This window comes from Diospyros lotus, chromosome 3, assembly GCF_014633365.1.
Source record: "Diospyros lotus cultivar Yz01 chromosome 3, ASM1463336v1, whole genome shotgun sequence".
Classification (NCBI taxonomy): domain Eukaryota; kingdom Viridiplantae; phylum Streptophyta; class Magnoliopsida; order Ericales; family Ebenaceae; genus Diospyros; species Diospyros lotus.
This window is the reverse complement of record NC_068340.1, coordinates 38632206-38660140: the sequence shown is the minus strand read 5'-3', so window position 1 is coordinate 38660140 and position 27935 is coordinate 38632206. Positions and strand designations below refer to the sequence as shown.

At 37.3% G+C, this 27935-nt stretch overlaps 2 protein-coding genes across 7 annotated transcripts; one reads left to right on the top strand and one right to left on the bottom strand.

The window, feature by feature from the left end:
• The first annotated feature begins 48 nt into the window (after window positions 1–48).
• On the top strand, window positions 49–27676 carry LOC127797420 (uncharacterized). 5 transcript variants are annotated; one of them, XR_008022220.1, is made up of 14 exons: window positions 49–2417; window positions 3380–3507; window positions 3771–3870; window positions 3969–4101; window positions 4203–4266; window positions 7200–7950; window positions 10056–10385; window positions 12078–13394; window positions 13476–13548; window positions 13637–13722; window positions 14070–14189; window positions 26543–26613; window positions 27184–27306; window positions 27435–27676. XR_008022220.1 is itself a non-coding variant. In XM_052330299.1 (13 exons), exons 1-13 carry the CDS (start codon window positions 339–341, stop codon window positions 27472–27474), a joined length of 5292 nt encoding a protein of 1763 aa, XP_052186259.1. In that variant the 5' UTR covers window positions 49–338; the 3' UTR covers window positions 27475–27676. The 5 variants fall into 5 exon arrangements, 4 of the variants coding, with proteins under 4 accessions (XP_052186259.1, XP_052186260.1, XP_052186262.1 ...); XM_052330299.1 differs by lacking the exon at window positions 27184–27306; XM_052330300.1 differs by lacking the exon at window positions 27184–27306 and having other exon boundaries at window positions 27421–27676.
• On the bottom strand, window positions 19834–21295 carry LOC127797425 (uncharacterized). Of its 2 annotated transcripts, XM_052330310.1 has the most exons (3): window positions 20699–21295; window positions 20497–20615; window positions 19834–20400 (listed from the first exon to the last, which is right to left on the bottom strand). In XM_052330310.1, exons 1-2 carry the CDS (start codon window positions 21270–21272, stop codon window positions 20512–20514), a joined length of 678 nt encoding a protein of 225 aa, XP_052186270.1. In that variant the 5' UTR covers window positions 21273–21295; the 3' UTR covers window positions 19834–20400; window positions 20497–20511. The 2 variants fall into 2 exon arrangements, with proteins under 2 accessions (XP_052186270.1, XP_052186269.1); XM_052330309.1 differs by having other exon boundaries at window positions 19836–20615.
• Window positions 27677–27935: the final 259 nt, after the last annotated feature.

Sequence of the window (27935 nt, the reverse complement as noted above, 5' to 3'; positions counted from 1 at the left end):
TGAGGTGGCCGTACCAGAATTCGGTATTTAACTCATAATCCACGCTTAGAAGCAGAAAGGGAAAGCAATGGACTGTCGACTATGGAATCTGGACCCCACCCTCGTCAAGTCCGAGATTTTTCAACAAACCAGACTTAGATCCTACTGTTTCTGTGTGCTCCAAGCTGAAACTGAGACTGAAAGAAGGCAACAAAAGGGGGAAAACAACGAGATCAAGCAATGGTAACGGGAGTTACTCGAAGCGAAGCAGTGAGTACGTTCAACGCCCGTCCAGCAGCTCACATCCGTTCGTGAACCCTAATGAATTCAGCGCTTAATGATGCCGTAGGTTTTCGGTGATGGTGGGGCACGTGGTGCGAACCGACGGCGGCGATGCGGGTGGTGAGCTGCAATGGAGGTGTAGAAGAAGAGGCGCTCCGAATTGGAGGTGCAAAGAGCGGGCGTTGGCTGGTAGGGCTTATTGTGAGAGGCATTTTTCTTGGTTTCAGATGAAGGGGTGGGCGAGCGACGGGCCTTCGGCTGATGGATGGCCGCGCAATTGGGACTCGCCGCCGCCGACGGGCGGGAATCAGGTTCCCGCGGTGGCTTCCGACGGCCAGGGAGAGAATGCTGGTGTGTCTGCCGGTTACAATTTCTTTCGCGAGATGTTTGCTAGGTGTAACGAAGCGGTTCTCGGGTCTGACCCGGTTCTGTCCTGGTTCAGTGAGTTGAGCGAAGAGCGTACTGCTCCAGCTTATTATGGCGAATTTGCTCCAATTTTTCAGGTTGGAGGAGTTCAGCCTGTTCAGGGCGTGTTTGCTGGAATGGAGAGCGTGAATCATGACGGTGAGGCGGTTCAGGGCCAATCCAGTGAAATTGTGGGTGGAGAAATCGGTCTGGTCGCTGTTGTGGAACGGCCGGATGAAATTGGGGGCTCTGCTACTGGCGGTGAAATCAAGAAGGTATCCAAAGGACTCAAGAGCTTCGGTCAAAGTGGAGAAGTTCAGGGTCAGACTATTGAACCTGCTGGAGTGAAGGATAATGGCAAAGGAAAGGTTGCCGGACACAAGGAAGATACACCTAGCAATTATGAAATTCCTGGCTGCGAAGGAACTGAAGACCGGTCTGGGTATGGAGGTGAAACAAAGAAGGCAAAGCGTGGTAGACCTAAAGGATGGAAGAGGGAAAAGAAGAATTTTGATCATGGTGGAGAAGTTGAGGGTCAAACCGTTGAATCTGCTGGAGTGGATGGTGATGCTAAAGAAAAGGTTGTCGGCCAGAAGGAAGATTCACCTAGCAAGGATGAAATTCCCGAAACTGATAGGTATAACCTGATGTGCATTGAAATTGCTGGCTCAAGTGAGATTGATGAGCATAAGGATGGCTGTGGCAGGCCAAAGGAGTCAAATATTGAGAAGCCAATTCGTGAAAATCAAGAAGTGGTTGTTGAAGGTGGTGCTGGTGTAGCTGGTGCCATTGTTAAGCGGAAGGGGCGTGGCAGGCCAAAGGGTTCTAAGACCAAGAGGAAAATTATTTCACCTGAGAAAAATGAAGAAATACTATATGATGAACTTGGGAGCCATGGTGAAGTTGGAGGTGGAATTGTTGGGAAGAAGTCTAGGCAAGGACAGCCTAAGGGTTCAGAGAATAAAGATAAGTCAGTTGTTGTTAATACTCCACTCCATACTGGTGGAGAAGATGAGAATGGAGATGATGTAGTTGTTCATAACAATTTTGGAGGAGTTGAAATTAGATCACATTGTTTAAAGTGTGAAGAACACAATGTTGGTGCTGATGGAGATTGGAGTGAGAGTAGCCATTTTGGTGCTAAGAATGGAAGTCATGATAAAGATAGGAAGAGGAATAAGCGAGGCCGGCCTAAGGGTTCTAAGAATAAATTGAAGCTAACTTTTCCGGCTGGTGAAGCTCCAAGGCTGACTGGTAAAGGGGACCAGAATGGGGATGGTGGAGTTGAGAATGTATCTCATTGTTCAAAGGCTGAAGAACCTGGTTTTGGTGCTATTGGAGGTTGGAGTGAGGCTGGCATTTTTTCTTCTGAAAGTCATGGCAGAGATGGGAATGTTGCTTGTGGGTCAAATGGACACCCAATACTTTCTGCTAGTGGAGATTGCGGCAAAGTGCCTGGAACTTTCCATGAAAATGAGAAAGGAGACGATAATGTACCCATGAAACGAAAGCGGGGCCGTCCGAAGGGATCAAAGAAGAAGCAGCGGTTAATTATTGCTGGTGAAGTACTGAAATGTTCTGACAAAGAACAGAATGATTTGGTTACTGAGAAAGATGCTGGAAACTTATTGGCTAAATCTAGCAGTAATATGAAGAGACCCCAAGGAAGACCAAGAAAATATGTAAACATAGAAGAGGAAAAATCCTCCAAGAAAGAAGAAACAAATGTATTGGTGAATTCAGGATTATCAGTGAGTTCTTTCAAATTCATTCATTCTTTTTTGATTTGTTATTACCTTAAAGTTTATAAAAAATAAGGGTCTTCCCTAGACTTCATGCAACTCAAAACAAGCGGTCAAAATATCATCCATAACATACTGAGGCCGAACAGGAACTCTGTCAAAATCAAAATATAAACTCTGGTTATTTGATCAAATAGCAGTGGCTTTTCATTTTAATCACGAAGTTGTAGTGAACTGTCGATCTAATGGTTGAATGTTTATGCTTTTAGTCTTTAGTATTTGGTCATCCTGGACCTGTAGAAACTGTTAATACCTTTGATTAGCTGCCAAAAAAAAAAAGAAGCAAAAACGGTTGATCCTGAACCCGTAGCAACAACTATTGATCCACACTCATGGCACTCAATTGCAATGCTAACATAATACACTTTTTTGTCTAGAAAGAAACATGAGGGCATTGAATTAACTGCCATCTGCTGGAAAAGCAGTAGGAGGCAGAACATCATATGGTGCTGGAAACTGACTGATAAGGTGCCCCAAGGGGGGGGGGGGGGGGGTGGTGTTAATATTGTCCAACAAAGCATGGTTAATATACAGCATATCATCTGTGCAAGATATTTTATTTGAGATGCATATCATGTTCAACCTTTTTATGATAAGGTGCCATGGGGGGGGTTAACAATGTCCTTATGATACTTTTCTATGCTTGTGTAATGGTTTGTATTCTATTATCTTATTCTATACAGTGGTAACAGAAATAGGACCTATGCTTCAACAACCAAGCGAAAGGTTCCTTCTCCATAATAGGGAGAACGGGGAAAAGGAAAAAAAACATAATATAGTTTTTTTTTTTTTTTTCAATTTTCTCTCTCATGCATATTTTTGTTATTATAATGAATATAAGTTTCTTAGTATATATATTTTCTAATTTCCATTTTGAAAATTTCTTTTAACTCTTAAGGTTTCTGATTCAGGATGATAGCAGTTGGAGGAAAGAGCAAAGGAGGCTGTGCCACCAGTGCTTGAGGAGTGATAAAAGTGGTGTTATATTTTGTTTAAATTGCAGAAGGAAACGCTACTGTTATGAGTGCCTTGCAAAGTGGTAATGTTAACTGTAAAATTTTAGTATGCTATTTAAGCCTATATTGAATTTCTATAATTTGGCTGAATGGATAACACAATATAGAAAAGAAACTTGTAAGTTCTTTCCATTTAAAAATGAGAAAATCCTGCTTGGTGTTCAATCTCAGGGTTAGGCAATGCAAGTAAAGAACTGGCAATAAATTTGTCAAAACTTAAAACGATTCTGCCATATTTTTGCCAGCACAAAATGATTCTGATTGTTGTATAACTGCTCTGAAATAGGTACCCTGGAAGGAGGGAGGAGGAAATTCAGAATGCATGCCCATTTTGTTGCGGAAATTGCAATTGCAGAGCATGCCTTCAAGCGGATGTTATTGTAAAGGCATGTTGATCATGCTACTTTAATTTATATTTTCCTTTTGTTTTATGTATCATTCCTGAATGCAGTTTTTTCATCAAATTCACATATTCTGGATGTAGGTTACTCAAAAAGAGCCAGGTGAGAATATCAGATTACATAGATCGCTTTATTTGCTACACAAAATTCTCCCCCTTCTGCAACATATCCAAAGCGAGCAGAATTGTGAGCTCAATGTTGAAGCTAGCATACTTGGTATTGAAAATTTTGACATGATGATTTAGAGATTGCCTTTCTTTACATCTAGATATTTTCTTTTATCATGTGTTTGGGTGTTTGTTCATTTTGTACTGCAGGTAAGGAATTGACGGAAGCAGATGTAGAAAAGTCCAGACTTGATCTAGACGACAGAGTATTCTGGTATTTCTCATGCTCACAAATTGCATCCTGAACTGAAGATTTTTTGTTAACTTTAATTTTGGTATAATTGAAAGTAGTCTGTGAATTCACTAAAAGAGTCTTTGTTGATTTATGTAGTTTATGTGATTGGCAAGCTAGAATTTTTGTAGCCAATCACTTCTAGTGGGATTAAGGCTTGACACGTTGTTGTACTCAGTTGAACACATGAGCAGCTGAAACAATATACTCTATCCATAATTTTCTATGTCCAATTATTGTTTCATGAAAGTTTATTATTTTGGTTTAAACTGTGTCTAAAGATCAATATTATAATTAAAATATTACTTGCGTGAATCATCCTTGATATCCTACCTGGAGTGGATGCTGCACTTTCCCCACTGAGGAGATGGAAAACAGCACCCCATGTAAAACCTGCTGGTGTGATTCTTTTCTTCACTAGATTGAATCAGAAATCTTTCATGGTTTGGAAATGATCACAATGAACGGCGAGAACTGGATAAAGTTTTGGGAGAATTAATTACTTTGTCATTAGTGCTTTGAAAATGCTGTTGGATAGGATGTATTTTGTGGTATTGCATTTTTAATATACTGAATAAAGCCCTTTGGCTGTTAAAAAGCTCAGAATTTCAGTTAACCCATATGCTGCAATGTCTTTCCCAACTATCTCAACCAACATTCCTGGATACTTACTTTTCCCCACAACTCTCTCTCTCTCTATTTCTATCTATCTATCTATCTATCTATATGTAATCTCTGGTCTTAACAGTACCTGGCAGGACAATTTCAGTCATTTTATCTCTAACTGGTACTACTTACTACTGATAATCTGTAATACTGTTCCACGTTATTCTTTAAGCAATGGCATTGGTAGTGTTTGTGACAATGCCTAAGTTTTTTATTTAATGTAGACTTAACCTGAAGTATAGCTTGTTGGCATGTTATACATGATTCAGATCGTTTAAGTTTGATACCAGGTAACTTTTTGCTTTGTATTTGTTTCTTAGCAAAAACATTCAGGCCTTAAATCTACTGCCCACAGTAAACTCAGAAAAATTTCTAGGTTTCTACTTGCAGCCAGGCATATCCAATAGGATATATGCCCCCATTTTCTGATACATGTGTGTTTGCTTGTACATGTGATGGCATTTTTCATCTAATTATGGTTGGCGTGCCTACTTAAACCACAGATTTCCTTTCACTGGGTAATGTGGCATTTTCTTCCCAAACCTTAAATATGAAACAGTTCATGATTGTGCAGACGTGGCAATTTTATAAAGTTCAAATACCTATATGAAGGTTAAATGTAATATGATGCTCAACTGATTATAACTCAACAAGTGCTTGATATGGTGGTTTTTAAACGAGTGGCAAGGAATGAAAGTGGGTCTCATGATCATGGGATAGGTAAAGTTTTTCATGTTTTTGTTTTGCTAGTTTGGTTTTCCTTCATTATGTCAAATTTTCCTTTTTTCTTATGCTCTGATTTGATGTTTTCAAATCATATTTCCTCATTTTTTACACTTGAAATGATTTATTAAAAAGGGCTTTCTCAGAGCCTGAGGCTCCCTGCAGAACTTTTTTTTACAAGTAAACCAATCATATTAAAGGGGCCGAACCCTATAAAAAATGGCAAGGAAACAAAACCTATGATACTATCTATCTATAATGAAAGGTCATCAAGGAAAGAGAAAAAAGAGTATAACAAAAAAGAGGAATCCTCTTAGAGCCACAAAAAAGAGAAACACACTGTTCTCTTGGAATAGTGATTTTCAAGCCCATAGATACCACAACACAAAAAGTGGGTGATGTTCCATACCGATCTTAAGTTCTTCCTTGGACACCTTGTTATAATAAAGAGTTAAAATAGTCCTACGTGGAAGCGAGTATGACCTAGGAAACACCACAAACATTCAAAACAAAAGTCCATAATTGATGAGTTACAAAACAATAAGTGTGGTTGGAAAGCCTCAGGCTTTATCTGCTTTGATACTGTAAGGAAATTGAAAGCCTAACAAACACTCTATCACTACCATTTTTGATGTGCAATTATAAATAATCAATGAGGGTGTGGAGTTAAAAAATGGAAATATATAAAAGGGTAATCATAGGAAATAGTTAGAAAGGAAATGATGACAAATAACATTGAAACTAGGTTTTGCACTAAAACAATTGATTACATCATATGTGTAGGTCATGTGAACTGGAATATGCAGTCTTTATCTGTGGTGCAACAACGTGATCTACATTTTGTGATATATCTGGTCTAATATATATTTTTCTTCATAACCACCTTATACTTGATGTGAACCATTCATTAAATCCATGTTCCTTCTGAGCCAAAAAAAAAAAAAAAAATCCACATTCCTTAGCGATTCATTGTACCACTTCTTTAGTCCCCCCCCCCCCCCCCCATCCCACATGTTATATTCTCTCTCTCTCTCTATATATATATATATGTGTGTGTGTGTGTGTGTGTATATCTTGGTGTCTGTCAGGATCCTGGACCTGACAGTGTAAATTCTCAGCCAATGGCGAGAATTAGGGCAGAAAGTGGCAAGAATTAAGGCAGAAAATAGGGAGAATTGAGAGAGAGAGAATTTAGAAACTGAAATTCAGTAATTCATTGAATGCCTCCAAACAAATTGGATATAACTAACCAATCAACTGTTACAATTCAGTTACAAGTTGTAACTGCTCTGTACAGAATTAATATGCTATAGCTGACATGCAAATTAAATGGCTACACCCTACTGAAACCCATGATCATGACAGTGTCTTTAAAAATTATCCTCTTATCTGAGAGTTGTGTGTCTTCTCATTACTTGATTTGTAATAGATATGTCGTTGGATTCTCTAAAAAGCTTATTTGCACTTTTAAGTTTTTAGTTCATAATGATAAAAAACCTAACCAAACAGAAATTCTTATTCAACAGTGACAACTGCAATACATCCATTGTCAATTTCCACAGAAGCTGCTCAAATCCTGCTTGTTCTTATGATCTTTGTCTCAATTGTTGTCAAGAAATCAGAAAAGGTTTTCAGCCTGGAGGTAGTGGAGCACAGCCTTCCATTCATCAGTTTCTGGAAAGGTTTAATGATCACTCTAAGGACGTGAAGGATGAGATTTCTGTGCATCAGAAAGAATATGGTATGGAGGGCCAAGAGACTCAAGTAAATAATAGCTTTGATTGGAGAGCGAAGATGGATGGTAGCATTCCTTGCCCTCCAAAAGAACTTGGAGGTTGTGGTGCTGGAACATTGGTCATGAGACGTATCTTTGATGCCAAGTGGGTGGACAACTTAATTAGAAGTGCTGAGGATCTTACGATCAATTATCAGGCACCAGATATCAATTTTTCTCAGGGATGTTCTTTGTGCTTTCCTGTCAGATCTGTAGGAGGTAATGTGAATGATTCTGGAGTAAGGCTGGCATCTTATAGGGAGAACAGTCATGATAATTTTCTGTACTGCCCAAATGCTGTTAATTCAGAAGATAGTGAATTTGAGCATTTCCAAATGCACTGGATGAGAGGTGAACCTGTCATAGTTAGAAATGTGCTGGCAAACACATCTGGTCTTAGTTGGGAGCCAATGGTCATGTGGAGGGCTTTCAGAGGTGCAAAAAGAAAATTGAAAGAGAATAACTTTTGCGTTAAGGCTATTGATTGCTTGGATTGGTGTGAGGTACGTGTTTGATCCCTGCAGGTGTCATCTTGTGATTGATACTTCCTTTTGTTCCCATTCATAATTTTCACTGTTATGATGCTGGTAGGACGTTATGATCAGCCAATTTTATATACAATTACTTCAAAAAAAAAAAAAGTGTTTGCTAGGTTCCTATAAAACAATCTTCATCTAAATGTAGAGTATGCTATTGAGATTTATCTTCCATTTCAGACAAAAGGTTAGGTTTCCAATGAAATTTCTTAAGAGTAGTCCTATATGAAAAGTAAATTTCTGTTACAAATTGACAGAGTTATCTTGACTACAAAAAGCTGCTGTGATTCTACTAATGATTTCTTGCTATAAAGCATGGGCATACACAAAATATAGGTTAGGAAGCATGGACACTTCACCAAGGACAGCCTATAGGTACTGGACACCAAATGGACATAAACTTTAGTGTGAGATGTGTTAAACATGTGTCAGAAACATGTTAGCCACTTGGACACTGTCTAGTGTGTCATATTGATCTATTATTTTCTGCATGGCATGCTGTTAGTGTGTTAGAGACATCAATATGCTGGGACAGCTTCCAATGTGCTGGGAATATGCATATCCTATTTAGAACATACACTGAACACGCTTGGGGGTTATAATGCAATCTATAGAGAACCTATCTTCAGTTCATTTTATATAAAAAAATGTTGGGGTATAACTAGATTGATAAAAATGTATTTATTATAACTTTTGCACCTTCAGTTGCTTCACAATTTCAACTTGGGTTCAAAATTTAGACTAATTATGTTCGCACGTTTTGTCATTTGCTATAGTTTTGTCTGTTTCCCAACTATCATGTCCAGCAATTTTGAAAATTATCACGTCTGCATGTTTTTGATGTGTCATATTCATTCTGTCCATCCTTCATAGGACACAAGCACAATATGACATGTAACTCAACCAGTGAAAAAACATATTCTTTGTGAGAAAAGAGTTCCCTGCATAAAAAAGTAGGGACAATTATAAATAGAAGCACATTATATAGTAGTAATAAAATCAATTTCTAGCATTCTTTCTCAATGAATATATGTGAAGTTTTATGTGAGATAGTATCATTTTTCACATTCTAGATATTAGAAAAGTAGTATGAATGCAAACTCCAATATCTATTGGAGAAATCTCAACTCGTATGCAAATTGGAAGGTTTGGAAAAAAAATTACTGTAAAGAGTAAAGACTGGGGGATTAAGGTAAAGTCAACATTGTTATATTTTTTCAGTGGATCCAATCGTTTTCTTCAAACTTGCAATATGTTTTTGTGTTTGAACAATGGGGGTTCTCTAGTTCTAACTTAACTAATATAATATTAAGACAAACCTTTTAAATTAGAAATCTGAATTCATGCAAATTGGAAGATCTTGGAAAAAAAATACTGTAAGGAGTAAAGACTGGGATTAAGATAAAATCAAAATTGTTATATTTATCAGTGGATCCAAATTATTTTCTTCAAACTTGCAATATGTTTTTGTGTGTTTGAACATTGTGGGTTTACACATCTGTCTCCCAAGTGTATGGGCTGTCTCTAATTCTAGCATAACTAATAAAAAAATAAAGACAAACCTCTGTTGACATGTGATTATGATTATCTGATCAAATAGAGTGGTAAGACACCTCTGGATGAATGTTTGATGTGTTTAGAGTATCCAAAATAAGTATGATCCCTTTTTAGTAGTGTTCTTACTATATAAGTTTCAAAATAACTATTTGTTAATTGGAATAACTATTTGGTTGTTCATTATGAACTCCTGGTGGTCCTTAGAGCAGTGTGTGGCAGATCTATGATTTGCATGTCAGAAGTTTTTGACTGGAAGTTAGCTGAGGAATTAATTGAGTGTTACATGCTTGTGTGTGATTATCACCAGTGCTAAGTCCATTCAATTGCACAATGTTAACAGCCAACATCTAATTCTGTTGATTTAGTTGGCTTTCTTTGACCTCCATGCAGTTTTTAATCAGAATCAGCAAAAAATTCCTACTGGCTGTTTTGCTTGTACTTTCAAGAGGATTTTTTTTTTTTTTTTTTAACTTTAAAATCATGACCTGAATACATGTTTGATTCTTGTGCTGCAGGTTGAGATTAACATTCATCAATTCTTTAGGGGCTATTTAGAGGGCCGCAGGCATCAGACTGGCTGGCCTGAGATGTTGAAGCTGAAGGATTGGCCACCCTCAAACTCATTTGAGGAATGTTTACCAAGGCATGGTGCAGAATTTTTTGCTATGCTTCCCTACGGTGATTATACGCATCCCAGGTCTGGTCTTCTGAATCTTGCTACAAAACTTCCAGATGGTGCTTTGAAACCCGATCTTGGACCAAAGACCTACATTGCTTATGGATCTCCGGAAGAGCTTGGTAGAGGTGATTCAGTAACTAAACTTCATTGTGACATTTCTGATGCGGTATGTATTTTTTCTGAAGAAGCTTTGTTATGATGTTTCTTATTATACTTGTGTAGTGATAAAGCCACAATAATGTTTCTCACATCTTGTCATGGGACTTGAACACCTTTAATATTTCTCACTGTGGTATTTCAACAAATTTTACAAAACTAGGGTTTTGGCACCATCTTGAATTGTTGTTTAAGGTGTTCCAAAAGGTTTTGGTTGATGTCAAAAGTTCTTGCCACGAACCCAACATTTGTATAGGCTCTCAGCCGCTTAGTTGGCAAGAATTTGCCACCTCGTCAACCACGTCATCTTACATAGCTTATCACACCAACAATTAATGGTAAAATCTAAAGGCAATAAAAAATAGTTCAGAATTGAAACTAAGTGAAAAGTTAGATATTTTAATCAATAAAATTAAAAGTTGATTCTAAAATTGAAAGCAAGGTGAAAGCTGGGTATTTTTTTGGTAATTTTCCTTTTTGGCAACCTTTTGTGTTTCAGTTGTTTCTGTCCATACGTTGGTTCAATAAAATATTAGGATCAAATATCTTCCATCTCTGCATCAAGCAACACGATTTTTTATTGTATAATTCAGGTTATGATTTGGTCCCAAAACTATATACTTGAGTGTCTTAAAAGTGCAATGGAATTAATATGCAATAGTATAATGTTCCATAGAAAAATGAGAGCATAATAGCAGGAGGTGGAATTGGGTTCTCATTACTTGAGTTTGCATTGTAGATACTACTGAAATGTGCCAACAGATTAGGCAGACATATTTCTTTTCTGGTGTAGATCTCATGTCCAGTATTTGTTGAATGTGTGTGTACTTGAATATAGTCTTTGATGCTAATCCAGTTTTTAGGCTTTCAGAAATATGTCTTGTTATCCCTGGATGTTTAGTGGTGACATTTTACAGCGTGGGCATTACCAAGGTGGATATAATATTTTGAATGAACATCTTACCTGAAATCATATATATATATATATATATATATACACTTTTAAATGTAAAATCATCAGAAGATGAGGACTTCTGTTTCTGTTTTCCATATTTCTCTGTCTTTTATTTTTTCCCCCTTTGTTGAACAATATCACCTGTTTATCATGATGCCCAAATTAACTCTATCTGATCAGGTCATCTTTAAAGGCAGCATACTAGTTTTTGATTGATTGGCAAGCTAGAATCCATGTAACCAACCCCATGTGGAGGCAGTAAGGCTTTGGTCACCAGTAACTACTTGACTGCATGAATGCAGATTCTTTTGTGTCATTTAGTTTCCTCATCTTCAAAATGCTACAATCATAAGTATTCATGAATATTGCAAGAATATAAAATCTTAACCGAAATTTTTTAAAGGATTTATGTTGATTCATGTACTGTGTTTAATTCTTCTATCTCATTCTGTGCATGAGGAGTTGTTTGACTTGTTCACTTAAATTCCTCTTGATATTGCAATTTTAGGTTTCAGTGAAATAGCACAGATTCAAATGCTTACTTCAGTGTCAATTATTCTGTTTATGTAATTCATTAACTTTCGGAATGGCACCATGTTGTCAACTTATTGTTTTCCTGGTATACTTCTCATGTCCCTTTTCCTATTCTGATGTGTTTTAAACACCAAATGCCACTCAGTTTTAAGCTATTTTTCCTGCTAGTTTACATCATAAAGTTTTCATCTATTTTTCTTACCTTCTATTTAGGTAAATGTACTGACACACACAACGGAGGTGAAGATTCCTCCATGGCAACATAAAATCATAAAGAAGTTGCAGAATGAATATGAAGCTGAAGACTTGCCTCTGCTTCATGGCAGAACAGACGAGATATTTTGCACGCTTGAAAAAATGCTGCCTAGACAATCTCAGAAAGTAGAAAACATGGATATTGAATATCCGGTGGAAACAAATTTCAGCAAGGGGGATGCTTCCTTACCAGAGAATTTGAGGGAGGGAGGGAAATTTGATGAAGAACATGATGAGAGGACATTGCCTTTGTTAGACTCTGTAGGTTCTGGAACAGACTGTTTTCAAGGATACCCTGCTTTTTCTGAAAGGATGGTGGTAGTTTCTAACACCAATAGTCAATCTCCCAGTGAATTGAAAAGAAAAGATCTGACATTTGACTTTTACATTCATGTCTCGGAAGACTCTAGCTCACTTTTTACTGAAAGACATGGTAAAGAGACAAGTGTTTTTGATGCTAAACAGCCGATGTTTCAAACGCATGCAAAACCACCTTGTACTGGAAAAACTGAGCTTGATGGTAAAATGAGCACTGCTCTCTTAGGTGATGGTGGAGGTAATGAACCAGACTTTATAAAGCCAGAACTAGTTCAGACGGATGTGGCCTCCAGTGATTATGTCAAACAATGCGATATTAGTGGGAGGAGTGTTCCCTTTGAAGATGTTGTACATACTGTTTCCAGCAATCCTGTCCCCAAGGAGTTATGTCATGCTGATCAACCAGGTGCAGAGATTGACATTGCTGGAAATGTATCACACTATCAGAAAAGTAGTCAATCTCATGGTGTCCCAACAACAAACGGGCTTAAGAATGAGCAGGATGATTTAGGATTAACGCTCTTAGATAAACATAGAGATAAAAATCTAAGATTGACAGAGCCAGAACCAGGTGATATAGGTGTAGACCCTAATTTTTCTGCAAAGCGTAACAGTGTTGCTGAAAATAATTCATTCTCACCAGACAATAAAACAAGTACAAGGGATTCATGTGACCAGAGATTTTCTCAACCCTCTGATGTCTGGGAGGTGAAGCCCATCAGTGATGAAGATGATAAAGAGGCAGCCTTTTTGGAAAATAAACCCGGTAATTCAGTACCGGAGGGGGAGAATTTGGTTCCAGTGAATGATACTATCCAAATCAACAAATCTTCGAAGGTTGCACAAGGAAGTGCTGTATGGGACATCTTCCGTAGACAAGATGTTCCCAAGTTAACTGAATATTTGAAGAAGCATAGGAAAGAATTTCACCACATCAACAATTGTCCTGTGAATTCTGTCTGTATTGTTGCTTTCCACCGTTCAATAACTTCAAATTTTAACTTGAGTTTCTGACTTGACTTGTTGAACCTGTCTTAGGTTTGTCATCCCATCCATGACCAGACCTTTTATCTGAATGAGAGGCATAAGAAGCAACTCAAGGAGGAATACAGTGAGAAATTTGCTAATCTACACTTGCCTTTGCCTAATACATGCCCCACACTCATTTACCAAACTGGTTTTCTAACCTTCTTTTCCAGATGTCGAACCTTGGACGTTTGAGCAATACGTTGGAGAGGCTGTGTTCATTCCTGCTGGATGCCCACATCAAGTGAGAAACAGACAGGTGCAGTCCTTAAATACTCATGCCTTGTAATTTCAAGATTGCCTTTATTGGGTTTCCAGACTGGAAATTGCTGTTTAAGTTCTTTTTTCAGTGTGGAGGAATTCTTTGCCTGCATTTTACTGATTTAATGTCACAAGTTTAGAATTTTCCTTTGTTGAGGATGAGATTATAATTGCAACTTCTGCTTTTAAATTAGCTCATGAAATTTATAGACATTGTCCATTAAGTTTTATTGATCCGTTGTCTTATCTATATCCCCATCTATTTTAAGTTAATTTAACCAACCTCCTGTTCCTGGTAAAGTTAATGTGGAAACTAATTCTTTGTTTTGTCAAACTGTTGTCCAGTCCTGCATTAAAGTGGCCCTTGACTTTGTATCCCCCGACAATGTTCAAGAATGCATTCGGTTGACAGAGGAGTTTCGCATGCTTCCTAAATCCCATAGATCTAAGGAGGATAAATTGGAGGTACGTTTTACTTTGCTCTCTAGCACATTATCACCACGAACCTTATTGCTAAAGTTGATTGCATGGTGTTTATGCGGTATGAATGATTTTTGAAGTGGTAAAATCTTCACGAACTCATCTAAAAGTTGAAGCTACTACAAAGAGGGGTGAATTTATGTTTTATATTTTTATTTTTCACTCTCAACATGTCCCCTCATCTGCGGCCAGTCTTTACTGCCGAGTTAGGGTACATATTTGCAACTATTTACATATCCCATTGGAAATACTCTTTGAGAACAAGACATGTGGTTACTCCAATACCATATTAAAATAAAATATTGACTGTCAACTTATCTAAAAGCTTCAGCTGTTAGAGAGATGAGATAACTACATTTTTTAATAATATTATTTGCTATCAACATGAAGCATGAAATGAAATTATTAGCCATCCATTGGCATCATATAGCCAACCCAACCTAGTGGAATTAAGACTTGATATGTTGCTGTTTTAATTATATTGGCTTAGTGAAGTTTTTGTTCTGTCATAACTAAATGATTTTACCAAAAGCAAAATATATATTAGTTTCCAAATTCAGCTAACGATGTGCATGATTCTGCCACTCATGATGTTGCTTATTCTGACCTGTAATTCCATACATATTTAATTAGATTAAGGCTTAGAGATCTAAATTTGCCTTAATGTGCGAGTATCGTCAGTTATAGAATCCTTGTACTCTAAAATATACATGGTAAAGCAACCATATAAATCAAGTTTTTATAATGGACAAAATTGCTTTCCATTCAAACATGACACCATAGATACCTGAATTTTACCCAATGGAAATGCATGCAAAGAGTAGAATGTAGGATAAAATGTGTGAGATTACCTATTTGGGTCCAAATTCTTTAATGGGTGTTGAGAGTAAAAATAATAATATAAAAAGATGAAGTTAACTTTGTATCTAACAGTTTAAGATTTTAGATGAGATGAGGGTTAACAATTTAACACAGTATCGAAACAAGAAAATCCTGAGTTCAAACCTCACCACCAACCCAAAATGAGTGTGAAATTACATTTCAAATTTATTTATAGTTGTAGAAGATTGCTCAAGTGTTTTATGAATAGAATGGGTAAACAAAAGAAAGAAATTCTTGATTCAACCAGGAGTAGGAGTGAATTATGTTCTTGTGTTGTGTTTGCTTAAGCATGGTAAAACTTGAAATCCATGATGGATTGGAAGAATCGTGTGGTAGTGAACCTACAACATACTAATTGGACTATTCAGATTTCAGTGTACAAGAGTTGACTACATTGTAGGAAAGTGGTCTCATTAGGGTTACCTCGTTTCTCTCTAATTTTTCTTAGCAAATTCTTTTTATATTTTCAGATATTGCATATAATAATATCAATAATTGTTAAGGGATTTGCTTCTTTTCTCAAGGTTCTGTTCCTCATTGAATAATGGATATTAGTTAAAAGGGATAACTTTTGTTCCCTGTGTTTGGATGAAAAACATATGATATATATTATATGTAAAGTCACATATAATTGTATTATACTTTGAACTGTGTTGGCAAAAAAAGATTTAAAAGAAGATAATGGACCAGCCAAAGCAAGTCCTAAAAAATAGGAAAGGATCTAGCTACATTATCTCCTAATTTTTAGGAGAAGATTTTAGAGAAAAATTCTCCAACTTAATCTGTTGTATTTTGTATTTCTAATTCCTAGTTTTTAGGAGATAGATGATAGAATTTTCTTGTATTTAAAGACATGTATTCATAGAAAGATTGAATCCATTTATAAAGTTTTCTACCATTATAGAAAACTTAGAAATCCCATTCCTTCAAGGATTTCTTCATGGTATCAGAGCCATGTCTCTAAATCTCTTCTAAGCCTTCGTTTGCTCAGCCTTCATTGCTGTTCTAGCTCTTCCAGTTTATTTTTAAGTTGCGGCTGCATTGCTGCTTCAACCATTCCGTTTCGTTCCTACCTTGATTGCAGCAGTCCTCTTCATCTCTTTCTTCAATCATGTCTGAAACATCTGAGAAAGACTGTCATCTTTAGAAGGACCCAATATGGGCGATACTCTGATAGGAAGTTTGGTCACTGGGGACTTACCAGGGTTGCATCAGTCTTATCGATTGGATGGGCGCAACTACCTACAATGGGCTCAATTGATGAAAACTTCCTGAAGGGTAAAGGGAAGCTACATCACCTAATCGATCCAGGTCCTAAAAGCTTCGATCCAGGCTTTACATAATGGGATATTGAGGATTCCATGATTATGTCATGGCTGTGGAATGCTATGCAGCCTGGCGTTAGTAGAAATTACATGTTTTTGTCTAATGCTAAGGATGTATGAGAGACTATTAGGCGTACATATTCAAAAGTTTAGGATGCTTTGGTTATCTTTGAGATTAAAATGAAATTGAGTGGCAGTAAACAAGGATCACTAACGGTTACTGAGTATTACAACAAGATGAACGGTTTATGGCTGGAACTTGATCATTATCAAGACATTAAGATGGTCTATGGAAAAGATACAAAAACTCTACACTCGATTCTCGAAAGGGATAGAGTTGTGGAATTCTTGGCAGGACTTAACCCTGAATATGACCAAGTAAGGGTTCAGATACTCGAAAGGGAAAGGCTGCCATCTCTTAATGAGGTTTTTGTAGTTGTCCGTAGTGAAGAAAATAAGAGAGTTACAATGCTGGGGGAGATCCACTTTGAAGGATCTGCAATGCTGACCAATAGAGGAGAAAGGATGCAGTCCATACTGCAACTAGGAAGAGCTGATGAAGAAGGGCCACGGTTTAAACAAGGAGGAAAAGATGATGGACAGTCTCGGCCACAGTGGAAGGAGAATTTATAGTGCACTTATTGTAAAAAATCAAGGCATACCCGTGAAACTTGTTTTAAGTTACATGAGAAGGAAGTAGTCCTTCAAAAGATGGGGGGATTTCGAAATATGCTTGCTCAAAATCAGACCTATCTTTCAAACAAACAGGAAGAAAGAGTCGAAAAGACTGACACAACGAATGGAATGGAACTAAATCAACAAGCTTAAGCAATTTTTACAAACAATCTAGGATGGATTGTGTTCTATTGCTCAATCAGGTATTAAACCAGGTGATTATTTCAATTTCTATTCTTTAACAGCCTCTAAAATCATTAGGGATGATACATGGATTCTAGACTCAGGTGTAACAGACCATATATACCATAATATTACTGTCTTTGATTCCTACAAATCCCTTCTAACTCCTAAACAAATTGTTATTGCCAATGGTACATCCATTCCCATCAAAGGACAAGGTAAAGTCACTCTTAACCCTAATTTCTCTGTCAACCAAGTCCTTCATGTTCCGAATTTGTCAACCAACCTGCTTTTTATCCATCAACTTCCTAAGGATCTAAATTGTCGTGTTATTTTCTCTCCTCATTCTTGTGAATTTCAGGACTTGGCAACGGGGAAGATGATTGGTGCAGCTGAGGAGAAGAATTGACTGTATGTTCTAAACCGAAGGACCTTATTACCCACCCTAGCCTGCACATCTCAATCTTAGCCATCATTCTGAAATTTGGTTTCACCATTATCGGCTGGGCCATCCATCTTTTTCTTTGTTAAAAACAATGTTTCCTCAGTTATTTCAACAAGTAGATCTTAGTAATTTGCATTGTGATGTGTGTTAAATTTCCAAACACCATCGAGTTTTATATCCTATTAGTAATACAAGGTCTTCACACCTTTTTCCTTTAGTTCATTTCGATGTTTGGGGGCCATCTAGGACTCCTAATTGTTCGGGAGTTAGGTGGTTCATCTCTTTTATAGATGATTGCACTCGAATGATTTGGATCTTTCTTTTAAAAGATAAAACTGTTGTTAGCATGATCTTGTGTTGGTATTTTATGAAGAAAGAAGAAAAGGGAAGGGGAAAAACAACAAAGCAAAAGTCATATATTTTATTTAATCGTAAACTCTAATTTATACAGCTAAAATGTAAACTGAAATGAGCATAAAGTAGAGAATAATATGGCAAAACATCCCGCCAAAACAGCTAACAAACAATATCAGATAGTTGTTAATTTATTGGTTATGGATAATCCTAATTTATCTTGACTCATTTAAACCACATCAGCAGCTACTAAGTCAAAATTCAACGCTCCTCCTTGACTTTGAGACTGCAAATGCAAATTTTAAATTTTGGCATGTCTTAAATATAAGCATATGGATATTTTATGGTTTATGGTTATGAGGCATAGGTATGGTTATGGGGGCATTTTATGATTTATGGTTATAAGGCATAGATATGGTTATGGAGCTTAGGCATGAATATGATTTTGAGTAGAGTTAGAAAAACTCCTCATCTAGTTGGCTATTTATTGTTGCTTTGGCTTCATCTTGGGGATTTTTACTATTAATGGCAGAGTTAGCTGGTAGAGAAGTGGCCATGGTATTTTGAGATTTGGGCTCCATTGTCAGCATATTCAGAGATAATTTTATTAGATAATCCGACTGGCTTCTTGCAGAGGTGTAGATCTTCTCCTCAAATCTACTTGCAATTTGCTTGAGTTTTTGAAGTCCCTCTTGTCCAGAAAAAGGAAGGTGCCTCTTCAAAGTGTCCATGATTTTGTTAGCAATCTCTTGTAGTTCATTGGGTGGCAACTGGGTCCTCCAAACAGCGCCAGAACTTCCAATTTCCATCATAGATTTAATAGCACCTTGAGCAGAACTCCAGTTATTGGTATCCATCGAAGTTCCTGTGCATTTGGGGAATTTCAGCTAATACCGGCATGGTAGGATGGCATGTTGTTGGGGCTGCTGTTGAAGGTGTAGCACGGTAGGTCATCGGTGTTGGTTTTCTCTCAACTAACAGGTCCCTCAAGAAAAACGCTCCGATACCATCTGTTGGTATTTTATGAAGAAAGAAGAAAAGAGAAGGGGAAAAACAGCAAAGCAAAAAGTCATATATTTTATTCAATCGTAAACTCTAATTTATACAGCTAAAATGTAAACTGAAATGAGCATAAAGTGGAGAATAATATAGCATAACATCCAGCCAAAACAACTAACAAACAATATCAGATAGTTGCTAATTTATTAGTTATGGATAATCCTAATTTATTTTGACTTCTTCAAACCACATCAGCAGATACTAAGTCAAAATTCAACATCTTGCCTCAATTTTATTCGAGATCTTAACTCAATTTGGATCCTCTATTCAAAGGTTTAGGACTGATAATGCAAGGGATTATTTTAATCATCACTTGCATCATTTCTTTAATGAAAAAGAGTTGTTCATGAATCTTTCTGTATCAACACTCCACAACAAAATGGAGTGGCTAAAAAGAAGATGAGACATCTCCTAAATGTCACTAGAACTCTTCTTCATCATTACAATGTCCCTAAAACTTTTTGGGGAGAAGCAGTTCTCTTTGCAGCTTATCTCATTAATCAAGTGCCCTCCAAACTTCTTGGCTATAACAGTCCTTTCCAATGTCTCATCTCTCACTTTCCTCATCTTAGCTTGCACACCCCTCAACCTCTTAGGGTCTTTGGATGTGTTACCTTTGTCCACATACCAGTATTCAAAAACGCGCTAGGCGCTAGTCGGGCGCCTAGGCGGCGACTAGGAAAAATGATTTTTTTTTTTTCTAAAAACCTTTTGATGTAATTTGATATTATTTTCAGGTAAATCAAAGTTGAAAAGACAAGTGAAATAATGGAATTAAGACTCAGAAAATAAACTATTATATTAGTTATAAGTTCAAGAAGGTAGAAGTAGCAATAATACAACATAAACCATATCCGAAGAATATAAGTCTAACTATCTAATTGGTCTTCTTCCTCTCCATATTCTTCAAATACACGATCTTCATCGGACTCAAAATCAAATTCATTGATTTCTTGCTCATCTTCTTCTTCTGATTGAAAATCATCTTCATGAAGCTCTCTCATCCTAGAACTTCTTCGAGCTTGAAGCATCTCGTCTGCTCCCGATGCTTCACCAACCACTTCCCAAGTGAGCCCCGTACCAGGCTCAACTTCTTCATCATCTTCTCCATCAACGATCATCCTTGTGCATTACTAGCATCACTAGCAAGTAGCACATCAACATTTATTTCCTTCTCCCTTTTGTGCTTGTTCATCAATTTCGCATTAAATTGAACATAGACTAGATTGTTCAATCGATTCACGTCTAGTCTATTTCTTTTCTTCGTATGTATCTACATAAATAAAATAAAAGCAATATCAATATAAATGATAACTGAATAAGGATAACTAATTGATAGTAAATAAATATAATTCATATATACACTAACCCCTTCAAAAGTGCTCTAATTTCTTTCACAACCGGATGAACTAGTGGTTAACGAGAGAATCTTTTTCGCCATTCGTTGCAAGTTTGGAGTTTGATTTCCATAAGTCATCCACCATGTAACTACATAGGTCAAACAAGTATAAAGTAAACAAATTTAATTTATACACTAATACACAATAGAAAGGATTAAAGAAATTTTATACCTGGATTATAATTATCATCATTTTTCGCACACCCTTGAGTTGCCCATGATTTTCCAAAAGCTCCATTTTTACGAGTATACTTTGGCAACTCAACATTTATAACATGGCCTTGCAATTCACCATCATAATGATAAAACATCTCCACACAGTTAAAAAGCCCATCTATCACTTCATTATCAAGTTGTATATCCATATCCTTGAAAAAGTAGTAGGGATTCAAAAGGTAAGCTACAAAATGTAGTGGACTATCTAGCCTATCTTTTACCCTTACTTCAATAATCTCCATAATAGGCTTATAGTTCTTTTCAAGATTATTTAAGGCCTCCTTAATATCTTCCTTTGCTTGCTTAATCTCTCCACATAAAAAGCCCATAGAAGGCTTTCTATCCGCATCAACAATTCGAAGCACCTTCACCAAAGGTGCAAAAACTTTAAGGCATATAGTCACACCATTCCAAAAAGCAATGCTCGTCACAGTAGCATAGGCTTTTTTCCTTTTAACAATCTTTGACCATTTGCACTCCTCCCATTCAGAGCTGGTAAACATTGCCCTTAGTTGGGCCTTTTTCTTCATCAAACTCTGTAAAGTCAAGAAAGTAGAAGCGAATCTAGTGACTCCTGGTCTCACTATATCCCTCTTCTTCGTAAATGACCTCATTAAGGACAAGGTCTTATGGTGTGCATAAATGAAGATTGTGAAACTCTTGGCATGATCAATGACTTTCTTATACTTCGGCAGTTTTCCAATACTTTCAAGCATCAAATTGATGGTGTAAGTAGCACATGAGGTCCAAAAGATATTTGGCCTCTTCACCTTCAATAATTTTGCCACTCCCATATTATTGGCAGCATTGTCGGTTACTACTTGGATGACATTTTGTGGCCCAACTTGCTTAATGCATTTATCCACATACTCAAAGATAAGTTCACTTGGACTCTCTAGAAGAAAGGAAAGCAGTACCTGCATTAGAATTAACACATAGGTTCATGATGCTCCTCCTTTTTCTATCTGTCCAAGCATCTGTTATAATGGAGCACCTAGTTCGTGCCCACTCTTCTTCATGCTTCTTTAATAACTCTTTTATTCTGTCAACTTCCCCCTTTAATAGCGGTTCCTTGAATTGGTATTGACTGGGAGGTTTGAAGCCCGGCCCAAATTGACTAACCGCCTCAACAAACAATTTGAAGCTATCATTGTCAATCGCATTGAAAGGTATACCAGTTTCATACATCCATCTAGCACAATATTCACGAACAGACTGTGTTCTCTCTTTAAATAGTGCTTCACTAATAGTTTGTTGCCTTTGGGTCATTCTCGCACTCAAACAAGTTTCAGGGCTGATGGAGCTTGCAAATGTATCCATAGGGCCAAGAGTACGAGACGTTTTTTTGCTACCTAACTCTTGCAATTCATCTTCATCATCCCCTTCCACTCTTTCAGAGATATTAACAGTTGATCTCATCAAATCTTCCTCATTCTTCTTATTTTTCCTCTTATTCTTTGCCTCGGCAATAGCATTCTTACATTTGGCTTGATCAGTTGGAGAAGATTTTGGACATGCAAAAACATTTCTAGAAATGTGGCCAATGTGTTCTTTTACTCTGTAAACACCTCCAGGCATAATTTTACCACACAACTTACATTTAATTTTATCCATATTCTTCGGATCAATTAACATTTCATACTCCCATCCGACATCATTTGACTTCCTTTTAAGAATTGAGGAGGCCTCAGACGATGCTTCCGTACTTCCAGTCCTATCCGAATCATTCATTTCACTTCCTGTTTTCTTGTTTTTCCCTGAGTATTGAATAATATACATTGAAATTTAATTAAAACTCATCTAATGAAATCAACAGCTGCTGCTTGAAGCAGCAAGCTTGCGTATTGCTTGTTGAAGCAGCAAGCAAGCAATACGCAAGTGAGCAACGAGCAGCTTTGCGTTGCTGCTTGCTGTTGAGTTGCTGCAGAAAGGCAAGCTTGCGTTGGCGGAGGAAGATAGATAGTTGGATACATATCGCAGCAAGACCCAATCGGCGACGAGAGAGAACGACCAACAGGTGAGGTCGGTAGCAACGAGAGAGCAAGACCAAGAGAAGAGATCAATGGCGGCGGCGAACAACCAAGAGGAGATCGAAGGCGAGAGAGAGAGAGAGGAGCCGTGATGAACACAACCAGAGAGAGAAAGGGAAAGGGGATCGAGAAATAGAGAAAAGGAGGGGGAAATAAGGTTGGCCCAAGACACGCATGACCTAGGTGGCCAAGGTCGTGCGCGACCTAGGCGGTTAGGCGCCGCATGGTCCACCTAGGCGGCGCTACGGCCCGATTAGTCGGCCATGGCGCATAGGGCTACCGAGTAGCCCTAAATCGCTGCAGCCGGTTGCCGCTCAGCGCCTAGGCCGAATTTTCGAACACTGCCACATACCTCAACAGGCTTGGGACAAGCTGGATCCTAGGGCTCTTCGCTGCATTTTCCTTAGCTACTCCCCTACTCAAAAAGCCTACAAATGTTATCATCCTCCTATCAGAAAATTATTTTTTTCTAAAGATGTAACCTTTGTAGAATCTCACCCTTCTTCACATCTACTCATCTTGGTCTCCAGGGGGAGAAACACTTGAATGGTGACCAAGGTTTACTTGATCTAGACCTTCCAGCACTAGCTACTCTAGCTACTATCCCCACTATTCCTACTGCTGTTTCTGAAATTCCAGCTACTGTTTCTGAAATTCTAGCTACTGTTCCTGAAATTTCAGCTCCCGTTCCAGTTGAAAACCCTTCAGAAATCCCTATTTCTGGACAAGATCAACACCTGGAGACATCATCCTCTATCAAATATAAGGGATCCCCTTTTGTGTACCATCGAAAACAACAGCTCATATCTGCTCCTTAGCCAGGATCAACATCTCCTTTGCAGTCAAGTACTGATATGAATTAGCCTCCCAATCCTGTTCATACTTTTTCTACCGAGTTGGATATTCCTATTGCTATCAGAAAAGGGGTTAGAAGATGCACTCAACATCCTCTAGCCAATTATCTATCTTACCACAGGTTATCCCCAAAACATTCCAGCTTTCTGACTTCTCTAGCCAACTTCCTGTTCATACTTTATTATTCCTAAAATGGTTGAAGAGGCCTTAAAGGATCAGAAATGGAAGCTAGCCATGGAAGAGGAAATGAGAGCCCTAAAGAAAAATGATACATGAGAGTTGGTGCCTAGGCCAAAGGGAGTAAACCCAGTGGGTTGTAAATGGGTGTACAACTTGAAATATAATGCAGATGGATCTTTGGAAAGGTACAAGGCCCGATTGGTTGTTAAGGGCTATACTCAAACATATGGGATAGATTATTTGAAGACTTTTGCTCTGGTTGTCAAGATGACCACAGTTAGAATTTTGCTATCTTTGGCAACCTTTTATGGATGGCAATTGCATCAATTAGATGTGAAGAATGTATTTCTTCACAGTGACTTAGAAGAAGAGGTCTTTATAGAACAACCACTAGGATTCGAAGGAGGACACAAGGGTGAGATATGTAAACTTAAAAAGGCTTTTTATGGTCTCAAACAATCTCCAAGGGCATGGTTTGATAGGTTCTCTAAGGCTATGAAGCTCATGGGATATCAACGGAGTAGGGGAGATCACACACTCTTCTTCAAACACTCTAAGAATGGAAAACTGGCTGTATTATTGGTATATGTGGATGATATTATTGTAATAGGAAATGACTGGAGGAACAGCATGCATTGAAAGGCAATCTGGCTCAAAATTTTAAAATTAAGGACCTGGGATCACTCAAATACTTCTTGGGAATAGAAGTGGCCTATTCTAAAGAATGTATCTTCTTATCTCAATGCAAATACATACTGGATCTCTTAAAAGAAACATGATTGTTGGGAGGAAAAGAAGTATATACTCCAGTAGAACCTAATGCAAGGTTAAGTGAAGATAATGATAGTCCTCCAGTAGACAGGGGCAGGTATCAAAGATTGGTAGGGAGATTTGTCCCACACTATGCCAGATATAACTTATGCGGTGAGTTTGATAAGTCAATTCATGCATTGCCCTACTGAAAGTCATATGCAGGCTGTAAGAAGAATACTGTGCTATTTGAAAACAACCCCAGGCAAAGGAGTTCTATTCAAGACATGAGGTGATTTATTGGAAGTATAAGGATATATAGATGCGGACTATGCTGGGTCACTTATGGATAGGTCTACCACTGGCTATTGCATGTTTTTAGATGAAAATTTGATTTCCTAGCGAAGCAAGAAGCAGAGCATAGTGGCAAGGTCAAGTGCAGAGGCGGAATTCAGGGCCATGGCACTAGGCTTATGTGAATTGCTATGGATCAGAATTGTTCTAGAAGACTTGAAGATTTCAGTCAATGAGCCGATGAAGTTATTTTGTGATAACCAATCAGCCATAAGCATTGCTCATAATCTTGTGCAACATGACAGGACTAAACACATAGAGATTGATCGACACTTTATAAAGGAAAAACTTGAAAAAGGTATAATCTAAATACTTTATGTTCCTTCTAAAAAATAGGTGGCAGATTTATTTACAAAATGATTGGCAGCTAGAAGATTTGAAGATCTAGTATGCAAGCTAGGAATGATCAATATTCATTCACCAGTTTGAGGGGGAGTGTTGACAGAAAAAGATTTAAAAGAAGATAAATGACCAGCTAAAGCAACTCCTAAAAAATAGGAAAGGATCTAGCTGCATTATCTCCTAATTTTTAGGAGAAGATTTTAGAGAAAAATTCTCCAACTTAATCTGTTGTATTCTGTATTTCTAATTCTTAGTTTTTAGGAGATAGATGATAGAATTCTCTTGTATTTAAAGACATGTTGTATTCATAGAAGGATTGAATCTGTTTGTAAAGTTTTCTACCATTATAGAAAACTTAGAAATCCCATTCCTTCAAGGATTTCTTCAAACTGTTTTGAAACATGAAGGAATGTGTTAAATACAACATGTGTGTTTTATATGCCAATTTCTCCTATAAAATATATAAATTGAAGGGGTTGATGTGTTTCTTATGGAACTAAATTAATTTTACACTTCATTCTAAGACGAAGGTGAGTTATTCATCTACTTTTAAAGTATGTCAGGCTTTAAATGTAACATGTGTCCTTTTACATACCAATTTATCATATAAAATATATAAGCCAAAGGGGGGTGATGTGTCTACTCAAGGAAACTATATTGATTTTACACTTCATTCTAAAGCGATGGTGATGTTATACATTTACTTATTAACGTATGTCAGTCTTATGTGTTTTTTGTCCAAAATAGTGGGGTTGATAAGGTGATTATCCCTTGTCAAAATGCATATGTATATTAATAAATAAAATCAGTAGGGGACTTTCTTCATCACCTAGTTGATGTTGTTGGATCATGAAAGGTTAAGATTATCTTGATCCTTTTACGCAGGAAATTAATCTGCTTGATGTTTTGGGCCTGGACATCCCTCCAATGGATCTCCTAAATATATATTTTTTTACTTTATATCATTCTCTCCAAGAAATGATTGTTGCATGTTGCTAACACATCCATTTGTGCCTTTAATGCGTGTATGCATAAGTGCATATTAACCTGGAGGTTTGACTAAAATTTGTCCCTAGTGTAATTTATATCATCTAGCAATGTAGGAGTGATTATATATACTACTTGATTGTCTGGTATTGAAGAGATGTGGAAGCATCACTAAGCAGAAAATATAAAGCATCTTTGGTTCTGGGAATAGCCATCCATTCAAAATGAATCAAAGGTCACGGCAGGTCACACATAATTTGGTATACCTAGATAGATTTCTCACACTAATTCTGTGTTTATAGGTGAAGAAGTTGGCACTGTATGCTGCAAGTGTTGCAATTAGTGAAGTGAAAAGTCTGTTGGCGAAACTAGAGTAATATCTCTTTTGCTCTCAACTTTGTTTCTTCTGGCCCTACTTCCTGTACTTCTGTTTTTCATTTCTCTTTCATCCATATAATTGGTAGATCTCTTCTGAAGTGGCTTGTTAGTACCTTCTAAGTATGACGTGTTAGCTGCAAATTAAATGCATACCTTTCTGAATGCATAATCACACCATTGGTTGCTGATCCCCTATTGGTATGAAGACCATCGATCCATTAAAAGTGCTTTTATTTCATTGCCATCATATAAACTAAAATAAGAAAGTTGGAGCGCCTAATACTTAATGCAGGATGAATCCCTACATCATAAAGATACACAACTAAATCTCTGAGCAACTTTTCAGCTTCTATTGCCTTTTAGATGATAGAACAACACATGTGGAAGGTGAGAACATAATCCCTATCTAAGATCTCTATCTATACACTGGTCTTCGTAGCAAAATCATAGAGACCTCTGACAAAAGAACATCCAACGTAGATTGTACTAAAAAATCGGAACATAACTCATTAAGTTAAATTGTATGGGTAGTAAATGTCATTGCTAATTATGTTTTCATGTACAGAAACCTGGAAAATTGACGAACAAACTAGGAACATATTCATATGGAACTTGGTGCTTCACATTGAATTTGGAGACTTTGAAAGCAACAATAATCCATTACTATACATCGAATATAATGTGAATGGTATATTATACTCCTTTACAGATTGTTCATTGCAGATGTCTATCCCAAGGAAAAAAAAAAAAAACAAAAACTGACCATTGTTGATCGTCATGTATTCCTTATAATACCTTCCAGTTGCATTCTTGCAGCGTGAAAGATAAAGATGCAAACCACAGCTCCTCCAACTGAAGGCTTGATGGCAGTACAGCCAGTCATGGAGATGATTTCAACAGCTGTGGTTAGCTGCTAGTAATCATCTCTCTCATCGCATTGAGAGAGATGTTGCTGGGAATCACCATCATTGCTGCTCTGTGTTGCACTGTAATCATCATTGTAAAGAAATACGTACTGTACATAGTTCCCAAATAAAAAGGCTTGTGAACATCTGTCACCCGATGTGTTTCCATCTTTTCAGTAGTTATTTCTGATAAGCTAACTTACCACGGCATGCTTGAGTTGAGAAGTAGACCCCATATTCAACTGCAGGACCCTGCTGAAATCGAAGATGCCGCCTTCTTATGTAGGTTAAGAGACATTAAAATCTTTTAATAGTTTACACAAGGTAAGATGATGTTCAGTGGTTACTTGGCATGAATATCCATTCTATCATCTAAATTACAGTGATGGACACACGGCACCGTCACTGTCTC

Coding starts and splice junctions, on each gene's coding strand:
- LOC127797425 (XM_052330310.1), bottom strand. CDS start 21,272: ATGAAGAAAAAGGCCCAACTAAGGGCAATGTTTACCAGCTCTGAATGG. Junction 20,616..20,698: donor TGATGATAATTATAATCCAG/GTATAAAATTTC, acceptor TGACCTATGTAG/TTACATGGTGGATGACTTAT.
- LOC127797420 (XM_052330299.1), top strand. CDS start 339: ATGGTGGGGCACGTGGTGCGAACCGACGGCGGCGATGCGGGTGGTGAG. Junction 2,418..3,379: donor TGGTGAATTCAGGATTATCA/GTGAGTTCTTTC, acceptor TTTCTGATTCAG/GATGATAGCAGTTGGAGGAA. Junction 4,267..7,199: donor CTAGACGACAGAGTATTCTG/GTATTTCTCATG, acceptor CTTATTCAACAG/TGACAACTGCAATACATCCA.